Raw genomic sequence first — 17,351 nt, forward strand, 5'->3', positions numbered from 1 at the left:
TTGTGTTTCACACATTTCCTGTAACTTTCACATAGGAAATAGGAGCAAATGTAGGCCATTCAGCCCCTCGAACCTGCTCCACCATTCAACAGATCATGGCTGATCTCCTACCTTCATGAAATTTTCCCGTGCTATCCCCATATCTCTTGATGTCATTAGTATCCTGAAATCTATTGATCTCTGTCTTGAACATGTTCAATGATTGAACTTCCACAGCCCTCTGGGGTAGAGAATTCCAAAGATTCACCACCCTCTTGAATGAAGAAATTCCTCCTCATCTCAGTCCTAGATGGCCTACCTCTCATTCTGAGACTGTGTCCCCTGGTTCTAAACCTCACCACAGCACCCCCGCCCCCTACCCCACTCCTTCAACCAGGGGAAACCTCCTTCCTGAATCCACCCTGTTGGGCTCTGTAAGAATTTTGTACACTTCAATGAGATCACCTCTCGTTCTTCAAAACTCTAGAGAATACAGGCCCAGTTGCCTCAATTTTTCTTTAAGCACAACCCCACCATCCCAGGGATTAGCTTGGTGAACCTCCGCTACACTCCGTCTATAGCCAGTATATCCTTCCTTAGATAAAGAGCACACTGCACACAATACTCCAGGGGCTGGATTTTACTGTCGGCGAGCAGGGGCGGGGCCCACTCGCTGACGCGTAAAATGACGCGCGGTGACGTCGGGCGGAATTCCCGATGTCACTGCGCCCCATTTAAATTTTCAGGGAGGCAGGGCTCAGCAAAATCAGCTGCAGGCCCTCCGGCCTGTCAATGGCCACTTGAGGCCGTTGACAGATCAATTAAAGTATTTAGTGGACCTGCCCGTCCAACCTTAAGGGGCCAGGAGCCCCGGCGGCAACTAGAAAAAACATGAAACCTCAACCACGGTCGGGATGAGGTTTCAAGTGGGTTTTAAAAATTTTAATAAAGTTTTTTTGGAAACTATGAACATGTCCCAGCTCATGTGAGGGAAATTTATTTTTTTCTATTTTTAATATTTTTGAAAGTAGAGGCGATCTCCCTGAGGCTGCACTTAGCCTCAGGGAGATGAGTGCGCTCTTTCGTGCGCATGCGTGAAAGAGCGCACTCTCGATTTTAGGCATCCCCCCCCACCCCGCCCACACAGGGAGCGCATAGCGCTTCCCTGCAGACGTCACGCTGGGCGGGCCTTAATTGGCCTCCGATCGGGGGCGCTAATCAGAAGCGCACCCACATGCGCCCACCCATCAACTTCCCCCCCAACGGGGGGAAAATTCAGCCCCAGGTGTGGTCTCACCAAAGCTCTATATAATTGCAGCAAGACATCTTTACTCTTGAATTCAAACTCCCTTACAATAAAGGCTAACATACCATTTGCCTCCCTAATTACTTGCTGCGCCTGCAAGGTGGCTTTTAGTGCCTCATGAACAAGGACACCCAGGTCCCTTTGGACATCAACATTTCCCAACCTCTCACCATTTAAGAAATACTCTGCATTTCTGTTTTTTCTACCAAAGTGAATAACTTCACATATTTGCACATTATATTCCGTCTGCCATGTTCTTGCCCATTCAGTCAATCTGACCAAATCCCCTTGAAACCTCTTTGCATCCTCCTCACAACTCACCTTCCCACCAAGTTTTGTGTCATCAGCAAACTTGGAAATATTACATTTGGTCCCCACATCCCAATCATTGATGTAGATTGCGTATAGCTGGGGATCAAGCACTGATCCTTGTGGTATCCTACTAGTCACAGCCTGCCAACCTGAGAATGATCCGTTTATTCCTACTCTCTGTTTTCTGTCCATTAATGAAGCCTCAATCCATGCCACTATATTACCCCGAATCCCATGAGCTCTAATTTTGTTTACAACCTCCCGTGTGGGACTTTATTGAAAGCCTTCTGAAAATCCAAATACACCACATCCACTGGTTCCCCCTTATTTATTCTGCTAATTGCATCCTCAAAAAACTCTTAACAGGTTTGTAAAACATGATTTTCCTTTCATAAATCCATGCTGACTCTGCCAAGCAGATCATTATTTTCCAAATGCCCAGTTATCACATCCTTTATAAAAGATTCTAGTGTTTTCCCGACTACTGACATCAGGCTAACAGGTCTACAGTTCCCTGTTTTCTCTCCCCCTCCTTTCTTAAATAGCCGGGTTACATTTGCTGCCTTGTCACAACTTTACTGGAACCCTTTCTCTGCCACAGCACAGCTTCCAGTTAACCATGAGCAACTCCATGGGAGAGCTGGCAGTCATACTGCCTGTTTCTGAGGGAGCATTTCAGGGTACAGTAGTCTGCCACTAGTTTATAACGTGTTTTTCCTTTTCGTCTGACTGTAGGACATCTGGGAGGAAAGGTTCTGGAGGGGAGGGAGAGGCAAACCCATTCTAGTTCATTGACTCATTGACATTTTCACACATAAGCTCATTTCTTGTTTTTTTTAAGAAGAAGTCATCAATCCTCACATCTGTAACACAGACCATTAACCCAACAGATAGACTTGTTCAGAAGCTTTAATGATCTGGCTAGCCTGCTGTTCTTTTGGACTTGGTGGATTCAAGCATTGAGACAATCAATTGTTGAGAACAGGGGCGCTTTTAACACAACTATCAGTATAGTGCTTTCTCTCTCTCACTCTAATGTCCCTTTGTATCTGCTTGCAAGTGGAATTTCAGTTCTGTGTTCTGCTCTTGTCTTTATACTTCATATCTGATGCCACTTTCCCTGAGGCCTGTTATAGGCTAATGTAGAACATTAACACTGAACATACTTTCACATTTAACACTAAAATCTTTTTCTCTACCTCCAATAACAACACTTTCATTTAAATAGCACCTTTAACAGAGTAAGATGCTCCAGGCACTCCACAGGAACAGTATCGAATGACATTTGACACCAAGCTATGTTACATAGGGTTGCCAACCCTCCAGGATTGGCCTGGAGTCTCCAGGAATTGAAGGTCAATCTCCAGGACACTGCTGTGGGCCACCCTGGAGAAAAATCATCGGGGCATTCAAAAAGATTGCTTTATTTTGTAATTCTCTTTCAACATTTCTCTTTACGAGATATCAAAACATTGAAAACTGGGGGGTGGGTGGTAGGGGAGTAGGCTGTTTGGCTGTTGGTCAAGCATCATCCAATTGGGTAATGAGGCTAATTGCTTTCCAGTTGGCGTAGGAAGGCCGTATGTCACAATGATCGATGTGTTGGCCGACTAATGGCTGGAGTGTGGGGGGAAAGTCATGTAATGAAACCTTCAAGAATACATTTAATCTCAGTTGGCAAGCCTAGCCACATAAGGAGCTAATGAAATAAGTGGCCAAAAGCTTGGTCACATGAATAGGTCTTCTGGGGCGTCTTAGAGGAGGAGAGATAGGGAGGTTTAGGGAAGGGAATTCCAGAGCTCAGGGCACAGGCAGCTGAAGGCACGGCCGCCAATGGTGGAGTGATTCAAATTGGGGATGCTCAAAGAGGGTGGAATTGAAAGAGTGCAGAGAAATGAGAGGGCAATGAGGCTGGAGGAGGTTATGGGCCAGTGTCATGGTGGGGGGAGGGGTTTAAAAACAAGGATGAGAAATTTAAAATTGAAGACTTACTCAAACAGGAGCCAACGAGGTGAGAGAGCACAGCAGGGATGGGACAAAGAGACTTGGCGCGGGATGGAACCCAGGCAGCAGAGTTGTGGATGATTTTGACTTTTAGAGGGACAGGAGGTCAGCCAACAGAGCGTCGGAATAGTCATGTCTAGAGATAATAAAGGTGTGGTTGAGGCCAAGTTCTTCTCATGTGTTGGATTGGGCAGGTGGCCATCAACAGGACATTTGATCATGGTGGAGGCAGTGAGCCAGGTCCTGACCTCTCTCGTGCCATATGCGCCTTCAACCCTGGTCAACAGGAATTGTGCCAGTTAAAGGCAGGTGTCACTCAAGACTTGGGTAAGGACATGGAGCCTGATTGTGAAACCCTTCCTGCTGCAATGATGGAGAGATCAGCAAATTCAAATCATTTTCACCATACTTCACAACACATTTTCCTCTCCGGTAGGTTTGGATTGGATATAGACACCTTCAGTTGTCTTAAATTTAGCTCCCTAAGTGTTGGGAGCACAGGCAGAACCAAGCCACCTGATAGTAGATATCTCAACCCTACTCAGATCAAGTTAGGTGATTTTCAATAGGGATTAATTGGGTTTTTTAAACATTCGTTCATGGGGTGTGGCTAGGCCAATTGCATTAGCCTTAATTGCATTTAAGAATCAACTACATTGCTGTAGGTCTGGAATCACATGTAGGTCAAACCAGGTAAGAATGGCAGATATCCATCCCTAAAGGATATTAGTGACCTAGATGGGTTTTTACAGCAATGACTTACAGACTTTCAGATTTCTATTGAATTCAAATTTCACCATCTGTTTTGAACCTAGGCCCTCAGAGCATTATCCTGGGACTCTGGAATACTAGTCCCGTGACAGTAGGCTGTGGATTCAAGTCCCATTCCAGAAACTAGGCTGACATTCTGAGTGCAGTACTGAGGGAGTGCAGCACTGTCAGAGGGGCTGTCTTTCACATAAAATGTTAATCTGAAGCCCCGTCTGCCCTTGCAGGTGGGTGTGAAAGATCCCGCACCCGTTACTTTGAAGAAGAGTAGGGCAGTTCTCCCTAGTGTCCTGACCAATAGTTATTCCACAATCAACATCACTAAAAAAGATTGCCAGGTTATCATCTCAGCATTTAGTTTGCGCACTGCAAGGTGTGTTTCCTACTTTACAACAGTGACTACACTTTTAAAAAACACTTAATTGGCTGAAAGCACTTTGGGATGTTCTGGGGTCTTGGAAGGTGGCATCTAAATGCTAGCTTTGCTTAATCCCTCACATTGACAATGAGATCATTGTTCTAGTTCCTCCTGCGTTGACATGATAGGACTGACCTTTCGCGACTGACTTGTCATCCATTAGGTTTGTTTCACTTGACTGGGTGATTAAGTCCTGGTAGGTTGCAAACGAACACAGACGCACCATAGCAGCAGCTGCAGACCCACCGACGGTCACAAGTCAGGGCAAAGGATCTGTGAACATTTCTAGGAAATCTGAGTGTTGCTGGAATAAGAAGGACGGAGGTGTGGCGATTTCATCATTGGCCAAGGCCATTGATGTTTCATCTCCACTTTCACCAGGGAAGCAGCCTTTGCTGGACTGTTGAAAGGCACATTGCAAATGAGAGGATTTGCAATTCAACTGCCCCAGGGGTGGTAAATCAATAGTTTTGATTGGTTCTTGATAAGTACATTTCATTTTCTTTACTCGAGCCATTTCGTTTGAGAAATACTTAGAGCTGTACTCGCAAATACCACACTCCCCAAAAAATATGCAGCTGTGCGTTGTGACAGAGGGAACCCAGCTGCAATGGAGATAATAGGGTTCTTCCCTCAGTCAGTCACACTGTGCTGGAAATGACTGCGATTTACAATTTGCTTGGCCAGTGATGAAATCGCCACACCTCCGTCCTCCTTATTCCAGTAACACTGAGATTTCCTAGGAATGCTCACAGATCATTTGCCCTGACTTGTGACCGTTGGTGGGTCTGCAGCTGCTGCTATGGTGCGTCTGTGTTCGTTTGCAACCTACCAGGACTTAATCACCCAGTTAAGAACAAAGAACAAAGAAAAGTACAGCACAGGAACAGGCCCTTCGGCCCTCCAAGCCTGCGCCAATCATATTGCCCGTCAAACTAAAACGTTTTGCACTTCCGGGGTCCGTATCCCCCTATTCCCATCCTATTCATGTTTTTGTCAAGCTGCCTCTTAAACATCACTATCGTACCTGCTTCCACCGCCTCCTCTGGCAGTGAATTCCAGACACTCACTACCCTCTGCGTAAAAAACTTGCCCCGCACATCTCCTCTGTAGTTTTCTCCTCTCATCTTAAATCTATGTCCCCTAGTAATTGACTCTTCCACCCTGGGAAAAAGCTTCTGACTATCTATTCTGTCCATGCCAAACATAATTTTGTAAACTTCTATTAAGTTGCCCCTCAATCTCCGTCGCTCTAGTGAGAACAATCCGAGTTTCTCCAATCTCTCCTCATAGCTAATAACCTCCAGACCAGGCAGCATCCTGGTAAACCCCTCTGCACCCTCTCCAACGCCTCCATATCCTTCTGCTAATGTGGTGACCAGAATTGCAGGCAATATTCCAAGTGTGGCCTAACCAAGGTTCTATACAGCTGCAGCATGACTTCCCAGCTTTTATACTCAATACCCCTGCCAATGAAGGCAAGCATGCCATATGCCTTCCTGACTACCTTATCCACCTGCGTTGCCACTTTCAGTGACCTGTGGACCTGTACACCCAGATCCCTCTGCCCGACAATGCACTTAAGGGTTCTGCCATTTACTGTATAATTCCTGCCTGTATTAGACCTTCCAAAATGCATTACCTCGCATTTGTCCGGATTAAACTCCATCTGCCATTTCTCCGCCCAAGTCTCCAACCAATCTATATCCCGTTGTATCCTTTGACAATCCTCTTCACTATCTGCAACTCCTCCAACCTTAGTGTCGTCTGTAAACTTACTAATTAGCCCAGTTACATTTTCCTCCAAATCATTTATGTATACTACAAACAGCAAAGGTCCCAGCACTGAACCCTGTGGAACTCCACTAGTCACAGCTCTCCATTCAGAAAAGCACCCTTCCACTGCTACCCTCTGTCTTCTATGACCAAGCCAATTTTGTATCCATCTTGCCAGCTCACCTCTGATCCCGTGCGACTTTACCTTCTGTACCAGTCTGCCATGAGGGACCTTGTCAAAGGCCTTACTGAAATCCATGTAGATAACATCCACTACCCTTCCATCGTCGATCATCTTTGTCACTTCCTCGAAAAAGTCGATCAAGTTAGTGAGACACGACCTCCCCTTCACAAAACCATGCTGCCTCTCACTAATACACCCATTTGCTTCCAAATGGTAGTAAATCCTGTCACGAAGAATCTTCTCCAATAATTTCCCTACCACTGACGTAAGGCTCACCGGCCTGTAATTTCCTGGATTATCCCTGCTACCCTTCTTAAACAATGGAACAACATTGGCCATTCTCCAGTCCTCTGGGACCTCACCCGTAGCCAGTGAGGATACAAAGATTTCTGTCAAGGCCCCAGCAATCTCCTCCCTTGCCTCCCTCAGTACTCTGGGGTAGATCCCATCTGGCCCTGGGGACTTATCCACCTTAATATTCTTCAAGACGCCTAACACCTCCTCTTTTTTGATCTCAACATGATCCAGGCTATCTACACACTCTTCCCTAGACAAATTGACCGCTAAGTCCTTCTCTTTGGTGAATACTGATGAGAAGTATTCATTTAGTATCTCTCCCATTTCTTCTGGCTCCACACACAGATTCCCACCTCTGTCCCTGAGTGGGTCTACCCTTTCCCTGGCTACCCTCTTGCTTTTTACATATGTATAAAAGGCCTTGGGATTTTCCTTAATCCTGGTTTCCAGTGACTTTTCATGACCCCTTTTAGCCCTCCTGACTCCTTGCTTAAGTTTCTTCCTACTTTCTTTGTATTCTCCACGGGCTTCATCTGTTCCCAGCCTTCTAGCCCTTACGAATGCTTCCCTTTTCTTTTTGACTAATCTCACAATATCCTTCGTTATCCAAGGTTCCTGAAACTTGCCATACTTATCCTTCATCCTAGCAGGAACATGCCGGTCCTGAATTCTTATCAACTGACGTTTGAAAGCCCCCCACATGTCAGTTATTGATTTGCCCTCAAACATCCGCCTCCAGTCTAGATTCCTCAGTTCCTGCCTAATATTGTTATAATTAGCCTTCCCCCAATTAAGCACCTTAACCCGAGGACTCCTGTTATCCTTATCCACCAGTACCTTGAAACTTACTGAATTATGGTCACTTTTCCCGAAATGCTCCCCTACTGAAATTTCAACCACCTGGCCGGGTTCATTCCCTAATACCAAGTCCAGTATTGCCCCTTCCCTAGTTGGACTATCTACATATTGTCTCAGAAAGCCCTCCTGGATGCACCTTACAAATTCTGCACCATCCAAACCCCTAGCACTAAGTGATTCCCAGTCAATATAAGGAAAGTTAAAATCACCCACCACAACAACCCTATTGCTTTTACATCTTTCCAAAATCTGCCTACAAACTGTTCCTCAATCTCCCGCCGGCAATTGGGAGGCCTATAGTAAACCCCCAACATTGTGACTGCACCCTTCCTATTCCGGAGCTCTACCCATATTGCCTCGCTGCATGAGCCCACCGAGGTGTCCTCCTGTCGTACAGCTGTGATATTCCCCTTAACCAGCAGTGCAACTCCCCCACCTCTTCTACATCCCTCTCTATCCTGCCTGAAATATCTAAATCCTGGAACGTTTATCTGCCAATCCTGTCCATCCTTCAAACAAGTCTCTGTAATAGCAATAACATCATAGTCCCAAGTACTAATCCAAGTTCTAAGCTCATCTGCCTTGCCTGTTATACTTCTCGCATTGAAACAAATGCATTTCAGACCCCCAGTCCCACTGTGTTCAGTAATTTCTCCCTGCCTGCCCTTCCTCTTAGTCCTACTGGCCATATTCACTGGTTCCCAGTCACTTATTTCACCTGCTGACCTATTGCTCTGGTTCCCACCCCCCTGCCATACTAGTTTAAACCCTCCCGAGTGACACTAGCAAACCTCGCAGCCAGGATATTGGTGCCCCTCCAGTTTAGATGCAACCCGTCCTTCTTGTACAGGTCCCACCTGCCTCGGAAGAGATTCCAATGATCCAGATATCGGAAACCCTCCCTCCTACACCATCTGTTCAGCCACGTGTTCAGCTGCACTATCTTCCCATTTCTAGCCTCACTGGCACGTGGCACAGGGAGTAATCCTGAGATTACAACCCTAGAGGTCCTGTTTTTTAACTTTCAGCCTAACTCCCTGAACTCCCGCTGCAGGACATCGTCACTCTTCCTGCCTACGTCGTTAGTACCAATGTGTACCGCAACCTCTGGCTGTTCTCCCTCCCCCTTCAGAATGTCCCTGATCAGAGACATCCTGGACCCTGGCACCAGGGAGGCAACATACCATCCTGGTGTCTCTTTCACGACCACAGAAGCGCCTATCTGAGCCCCTGACTATAGAGTCCCCTATGACAATTGCTCTTCTGTGCTTTGACCCCCCTGCTGAACAACAGAGACAGCCGTGGTGCCACTGCTCTGGCTACTGCTGTTGTTTTCCCCTGATAGGCCATTCCCCCAACAGAATCCAAAATGGTATACCTGTTAGAGAGGGGGACAGCCACAGGGCATTTCTGCACTGACTGCCTGCCCCTTCTAGCGATCACCCATCTATCTGTCTGTACCTTGGGTGTGACCACGTCTGTAAAACTCCTGTCAATGACGCTTTCTGCCACCTGAATGCTCCTAAGTGCATCCAACTGCTGCCCCAACCGATCCATGTGGGTCTGTGAGGAGCTGCAATTGGGGACACTTCCTGCAGATGTAGTTGTCCGGGACACTTGCAGCATCACAGATTTCCCATATCCCACAGGTGAAGCACTTCACCCCAGCAACTGCCATTTCTAGAACAATTTAATAAATCAATTTAAATCTAATAACTGCTTATTGATCCTTATTAACTATATGTTCCCTAGGGCTAGATTTCTACTATAAATGCTAAATTCTAAGAACAGTAATCCCCTGATTCTGGTCTAGATACCCTCTACTTATTAATTAAGTGATTAATTTATTTGGTTTAATTAGTTTGACAATGTTTTAGTTTCAAATTCAGTGTAGATTCTCTACCAGTCAATCAGGTCACAGATTTACCATGACGCCACTTTTAATTATTTTTTAAGACCCGAGGTCCGCGAATCCCCGAGGTAAGGTTTTTATACTCACCGCTCTGGAACTCCGCCCTCCGACTCTGCTCCCTGGAACTAGGCCGCCAATCCCCGAGGTAAGGTTTTTATACTCACCGCTCTGGAACTCCGCCCTCCGACTCTGCTCCCTGGAACTAGGCCGCGAATCCCCGAGGTAAGGTTTTTATACTCACCGCTCTGGAACTCCGCCCTCCGACTCTGCTCCCTGGAACTAGGCCGCCAATCCCCGAGGTAAGGTTTATATACTGACCGCTCTGGAATTCCGCCCTCCGACTCTGCTCCCTGGAACTAGGCCGCGAATCCCTGAGGTAAGGTTTTTATACTCACCGCTCTGGAACTCCGCCCTCCGACTCTGCTCCCTGGAACTAGGCCGCGAATCCCCGAGGTAAGGTTTTTATACTCACCGCTCTGGAACTCCGCCCTCCGACTCTGCTCCCTGGAACTAGGCCGCCAATCCCCGAGGTAAGGTTTATATACTGACCGCTCTGGAATTCCGCCCTCCGACTCTGCTCCCTGGAACTAGGCCGCGAATCCCCGAGGTAAGGTTTTTATACTCACCTCTCTGGAACTCCAAGTTAATGGATGACAAGTCAGTCGTGAAAGGTCAGTCCTATCACGTCAACGCAGGAGGAACTAGAACAATTATCTCATTGTCAATGCAAGGGATTAAGAAAAGCTAGCATTTATGCTTGCTAGTGCCTCACAGTGGGTAAAATCACCTGTGCTGACTATCGGTCAAAAAGCCATTCATTGACTGTGATGTGATTTCGGGATGCCCTGGAGATAGGAAAGTTGCTGTACAAGTGACATCTTCTTCTTTCGGTTTCAACGCCCATTTTCATGGGGGAAGGATTGTGCCATGTGTAGAATGGAAATCTAAGAGGGTAGAGGTTTTGTATCTTTGTCCCAACATTGACAGTGTCTTTCTCTGGATCCTTTTTTTCATTCTTTCATTATTTCGGGGGTGGGTGGTGGGGGGGGGTGGGCAGTGGTCAGTTTTATTTATTTATTGCATAAATGTGTAGGTTTTTAAACAGGCCCCTAGCCCTGCACACCAAACATGAAAGTTCATGATTATCTACTAAACTAAACGGGGAATCGGAATGGGGGTAGATTGGAAACCAAAGCCCCATCCGTCCTAGTACTATCTCAAAGAAGACCAGTGACATTCTCCCCACTGCCCGGGCCAATATTTATCCCTCAGCCGATACTTAAAGCAAATCGTCTGATCACTATCACACTGCTGCTTGTGAGAGCTTGCTGTGCACAAATTGGCTGCTGCCTTTCCTACTTTACAAAAGTGACTACCTTTTAAAAATCGCTTCGTTGGTTGAAAAGCGCTTTGGGGCGAGCTGAGGTTATGTAAGGCGCTTTGGGGGTTGGGGGGGTGGGGGGGGGGCGGGGAAATGCAAGTTTCTCTTTTTAAGAAGCAGGTGAAGAAGGGCCACAACAGGACCTCCCCCAACACCAACTTTCAGACAGAAACAGGGCAGCTAGTTACAAACTACATGGCACCACCTGCCACGATGCCACACGCCAATGTGCCAATGACTAGGACCGACTGCCTCCGCAGTCCCTACAAATCAGCCAGTTGCAGGTCTTCACCATCCTCTGCATGGTCACCTGTGACCAGCCCACAGCGTAGGCACACTGTAGGCAAGGTGACCACCACCTTCAACTCATTTTAGGCTGTTTCAGTTAATCGGCTATCCGTGCATGTGTAAATTAGGTGACTGATGGCTTGGCCAATATGGCTGGTGCAATCATCCCCCTCGCCCCTGCTGAGCATCAGGGTTATAACATGGCTGCCCTATTTCATAAAGTGGCATCTTCATTAATGACAGCCATGTGACCATTTCCCAGCAGACTCGTGCTCCTCCTCTGCCAACATCAGCTGCCCTCCCTGTTTAACAAGAAAGTAATTTTCACCTTTGCTTGGGTAGTACACTTGGCAGTGTGGGTCGCCCACCTATTCTTAAAAGGTGAAGGTGAGAAATTATCCCCTCGCCCCTCACTGTTTCTGTCTCACAGCTAATAATAACTTGAAAAAATTTACAATTTCTATCAACAAAATATGGGTGATCATAATCAGGGCCTTTCTACAGCAGCTTTAAATATTCCACCCGATTGTGGAAAATATAACTCAAATTAGGAAGAGGAAAGACTCACCTCGCTTTTCCTGGGTTCGATGTTACTCTTGGCATCAAGTGTTTCTGTGAGAATTTCAGATTGGCCCCCATTATGTGCCTAGCCCAATTTCAGATCCGGTAAGTCAATGGAAAGGGAAATGAGGGAAAATGTAAAACAGACAGAATGTAAAGATGCCTGATCCACAGCCATCAGTTTTACTGCCCACATGAATGTGAAAATGACCTTTCTGTTTCTGCCTCTCTCCACTTAGTTTCATCTTTCCTGAACACAGCTGAAGTGAAAAACATGTTCTTTCTTGAAAGAAAACCTATTCAGCTTTGCCATATAATTCGTATTCCAATTATTATCAGAACATATGAACTGAAACTTTGTTCCACACCGAGGCACAATTTGACATTCCACTCGTAGGCCTGAATTTTCAGGATAGCAGGGGTTCGGCCCCCACATTCTGAAGAGTTGGTGGGGGACACATTCCCGCCAACTCCAGTGTGCCCGATCCCATTTCACACTCTAACGAGTGTTGATTGGCATAAGGTGGGGCTTCTGCCCATCACTGGGGGGAGGAGGGGGGAGGGGTGGCTAGTCCTGCCTTGGAGAGCTGCCGGCCAATCAGATTGGAAAGCAGCTCTCCAGACCCTCCAGGGACGGCGCTGCAGTGGCCGGAAGAGGCACTGCAAGGGGCTGCCTTGAACGAAGGGCTGGGAACTGGAGGAGAGGTAAGTGGCAAGGGTCCCGGGGCAGGGAGGGTGGGGATGGCCTGGTGTGGGGGAGGGGTGTGGGCACCAATGGAGGCGATCGGGGTCTCGGGGGACAGGCCATGAGGGAGGGAGGTCCGGAGGTCACTGGGCCATGAGGGGAGGGCAACGCCCCCCCCTCCCCCAACCCCCCCAGTCAGATGGGGTCTTCTGATGGAGGCGCCACCCCTCTTCCCGCCCGAGATCGAACCCTGTTCATTTTTGGCTTTGTCCTCCTGAGCTGTCATCCACCCGCCAGCCTAAAGATTGAGGCTGGACAAGAAAAGGCCCTTAAGCGGCCATTTAAGGGACTCAATTGGGGCAAGGGTGGGTTACCCATCTGAGGCCCTGCCCACCCCCGCATGAAATCGTGGGCAAAGCCGGGGACCCCCTGTAAATACTGACAGACTCCCCGGGGACCCCCTGTAAATACTGACACACTCCCCGGGGAGACCCCCTGTAAATACCGACACACTCCCCAGGGACCCCCTGTAAATACTGACACACTCCCCGGGGACCCCCTGTAAATACTGACACACTCCCCGGGGACCCCCTGTAAATACTGACACACTCCCCGGGGACCCCCTGTAAATACTGACACACTCCCCGGGACCCCCTGTAAATACTGACACACTCCCCGGGACCCCCTGTAAATACTGACACACTCCCCGGGGACCCCCTGTAAATACTGACACACTCCCCGGGGACCCTCTGTAAATACTGACACACTCCCCGGGACCCCTTGTAAATACTGACACACTCCCCGGGACCCCCTGTAAATACTGACACACTCCCCGGGGAACCCCTGTAAATACTGACACACTCCCCAGGGAACCCCTGTAAATACTGACACACTCCCCGGGGACTCCCCTGTAAATACTGACACACTCCCCGGGGACCCCCTGTAAATACTGACACACTCCCCAGGGAACCCCTGTAAATACTGACACACTCCCCGGGGACTCCCCTGTAAATACTGACACACTCCCCGGGAACCCCCCTGTAAATACTGACACACTCCCCGGGGACCCCCCTGTAAACTGACGCACTCCCCGGGGACCCCCTGTAAATACTGGCACACTCCCCGGAGACCCTCTGTAAATACTGACACACCCCCAGAGACACCCTCTAAATACTGACACACTCCCCAGGGACCCCCTGAAAATACTGACGCACCCCTAGTGACCCTCTGTAAATACTGACGCATTCCCCAGAGACCCGCTGTAAATACTGACACACTCCCCGGGGACCCCACTGTAAATACTGACACACTCCCCGGGGACCCCTGTAAATACTGACACACTCCCCGGGACCCCCTGTAAATACTGACACACTCCCCGGGGACCCCACTGTAAACACTGACACACTCCCCGGGGACCCACTGTAAATACTGACATACTCCCAGAGACCCCCTGTAAATACTGACACACTCCCCGGGGACCCCCTGTAAATACTGACTCACTCCCCGGGGACCCCCTGTAAATACTGACACACTCCCCGGGGACCCCCTGTAAATACCGACACACTCCCCGGGGATCCCCTGAAAATACTGACGCACCCCCAGCGACCCTCTGTAAATACTGACACACCCCCGGGGACCCCCTGTAAATACTGGCACACTCCCCGGAGACCCCCTGTAAATACTGACACACTCCCCGGGGACCCCCCTGTAAATACTGACACACTCCCAGAGACCCCCTGAAAATACTGACACACTCCCCGGGGACCCCCTGTAAATAGTGACACACTCCCCAGAGACCCCCTGTAAATACTGACACACTCCCCGGGGACCGCCTGTAAATACTGACACACTCCCCAGGGACCCCCTGTAAATACTGACACACTCCCCGGGGACCCCCTGTAAATACTGACACACTCCCCGGGGACCCCCTGTAAATACTGACACACTCCCCGGGGACCCCACTGTAAATACTGACACTCCCCGGGGACCCCCTGTAAATACTCACACACTCCTCGGAGACCCCCTGTAAATACTGACACACTCCCCGGGGACCCCCTGTAAAAATTGAAATATCCCTAGGGACCCCCTGTAAATACTGACACACTCCCCGGGGACCCCCTGTAAATACTGACACACTCCCCGGGGACCCCCTGTAAATACTGACACACTCCCCGGGGACCCCCTGTAAATACTGACACACTCCCCGGGGACCCCCTGTAAATACTGACACACTCCCCGGGGGCCCCCTGTAAATACTGACACACTCCCCGGGGACCCCCCTGTAAATACTGACACACTCCCCGGGGACCCCCTGTAAATATTGAAATACCTCTAGGGACTCTGTACAAATTTGAACAAACCTCTGTGAAGCACAGCCTTAATTTCCGAACGTCAGTTTCAGGTAGTCAAAGTGAAAAGGTCATCATTGCAGAAATCATTTCTTTGTATTCAGCCTGGGGCCTGCTCCAGATCAATTACACTCAACGTTTACACTAACGAAATATACAAATTGAATTTTTAAAAATCAGGAGAACGGAAATTTAAAGAAATTGAATGGCCAGATCATTCAAATTAAGCAACTCTGAATTCAAAGAAATAAAGACAGAACTCACAGAAACAGGCCATTCGGCCCATCTGCTCCGTGCTGGTGTTTATGCTCCACATGAGCCTTTTCCTACCCCCTCTTCGTCTCACCCTATCCTTCTATTCCTTTCTCCCTCGTGTGTTTGTCCAGCTTCCCCCTTCAATGTATCTATACGATTCCTGTGGGAGCGAGTTCCACATTCTTCCCACTCCCCAGGTAAAGGCATTTTTCCCGAACTCCCGATTGGATTGATTAGTGACCGTCTCATATTGATCACCCCTGGTTCTGGTTTCAACAACACTTTCTCTACGTCAACCCTCTTGAAACCCCTTCGTCATTTTAAAGACCGCTATCAGGTGCCCTCCCCCCTGCACCTTATCTTTTCTAGAGAAAAAAGCCCCAGTCACAAGCTATTAGTAATAGACCAGATACACAATGACATTTAGAGAGGCAGGTTATAGTCTGTCCCAGGCACATGGAAACCTGTATAACCCCTCGCCACCCTCAATCATTAGGTTCCACATCATAAATTAAATGGACAACTATTACTATTCTAGGAGCATCTTAATGAGCAATTAACAAGTCACCAATTAAACTGTGATTCGAAGCTTCATAATAAAAGCCATAGAATAGGGATTCGTCTGACACCAGCTGCAGTAAACTCCAGAAATTCATTTCCCAAATGAGCAAAGAGGGAGCTGGATAAAGGCTGTACCACAGCCTGAAACGTTAACTCTGTGTCTCTCTCCACAGGCGCTACCAGACCTGCTGAGTTTTTCCAGCATTTGCTGCTCTTATTTCAGATCTTCAGCATCTGCAGGGCCGTGTTCAGATGCTTTACTTAAAGGGGAGGGGAGGGGAGGGGGGTGGGAAATAAAAAAACATCTGTGGAAGAAAGGGGCAAAAATTGGAGAGCTCTTTCGGAGATAAACCGAAAACAGGAAATGCTGGGAGAACTTGGCAGGTCAGGCAGCATCTGCGGAGAGAGGAAGAGAGTTAATGTTTCCGGGCGCTGACTTCATCGACTTTGTGATAAAAGACGAGAGATCCCTCTAGCACCAGATGCTGTAACCACGAGAAATTAATTTATCAAATGACGAGAGAGGGAATTGGCCAAATACTGCACTGACCTGGAATGTTAACTGTTTCTCTCTCCGCAGATACTGCCAGACCTGCTGAGCATTTCCAGCATTCCCTGTTTTTATTTCAGGTTTCCAGTAGGCAGAGTATTTTTGGGGTTTTTTTTGGTGGATGTATTATGACTTGAAAGGGGTGTTGGGGGGGGGGGAGGGGGGGGAGACAGGGGGTGGGGTGGGGGGAGACAGGGGGTGGGGGGGGGGTGGGGGGGAGATAGTTGCAGGACCAGAGGAAGAAAGGGTCAAAAAATTGGAAGAGCTGACATAGGCATGAAGGGCCGAATGGCCTCATGAGGCGAGCAAGAGGGATTTTAACGCCCAAGGGGAGGGAGGGAAGGTTGGAATGAAACTTGGGAAAGGGTTTGGGGGGTGGGGGTTGACCACAAATAGGGAAATAAAGCAGGAAACACAAGTGAACCCCCAGCCCTGATCGGTTTTACCTGATGAACATGATGATGCCGACCCTGGCGATATCCTGATGCAAGACTTTCCAGGATTCCTGGACCAGTTCCTTCTGCTCTTCGGACAGGGGGAACGGGGGTCGGGGAGCAGACCCTCCCGGCTCGGACCCTCCCGGCTCGGACCCTCCCGGCCCCGAACCCGGGGCGGAACCGGTGCCCGTTCGGGGCCCCGAACCATTCGAATCCGGACTCGGTTTACCGGGATCGACCCCCGTCCCGGATAAAGCGCACCCCATTATAACCACCCAACCCAACCCAACTCAACCCAACCCAACCCAACCCAACTCAACCCAACCCAACTCAACCCAACTCAACCTCAACCCAACCCAAACCCAACTCAACCCAACTCAACCTCAACCCAACCCAAACCCAACTCAACCCAACTCAACCTCAACCCAACCCAAACCCAACTCAACCTCAACCCAACCCAAACCCAACTCA

At 48.6% G+C, this 17,351-nt stretch overlaps 1 protein-coding gene across 1 annotated transcript in view; it reads right to left on the reverse strand.

Annotated features, from left to right (window-relative positions):
* The window catches only part of xgb (x globin), a 72,065-nt gene extending 54,919 nt beyond the window's left edge, over positions 1–17,146 (reverse strand). Inside the window, exon 1 of the mRNA XM_078533464.1 lies at positions 16,890–17,146. Coding sequence (XP_078389590.1) covers positions 16,890–17,146 — 257 coding nt within the window. The remainder of the gene's footprint in view (positions 1–16,889) is intronic.
* Between the last annotated feature and the right edge of the window lie 205 nt (positions 17,147–17,351).

Source organism: Cetorhinus maximus, chromosome 32, assembly GCF_964194155.1.
Source record: "Cetorhinus maximus chromosome 32, sCetMax3.hap1.1, whole genome shotgun sequence".
Lineage (NCBI taxonomy): Eukaryota > Metazoa > Chordata > Chondrichthyes > Lamniformes > Cetorhinidae > Cetorhinus > Cetorhinus maximus.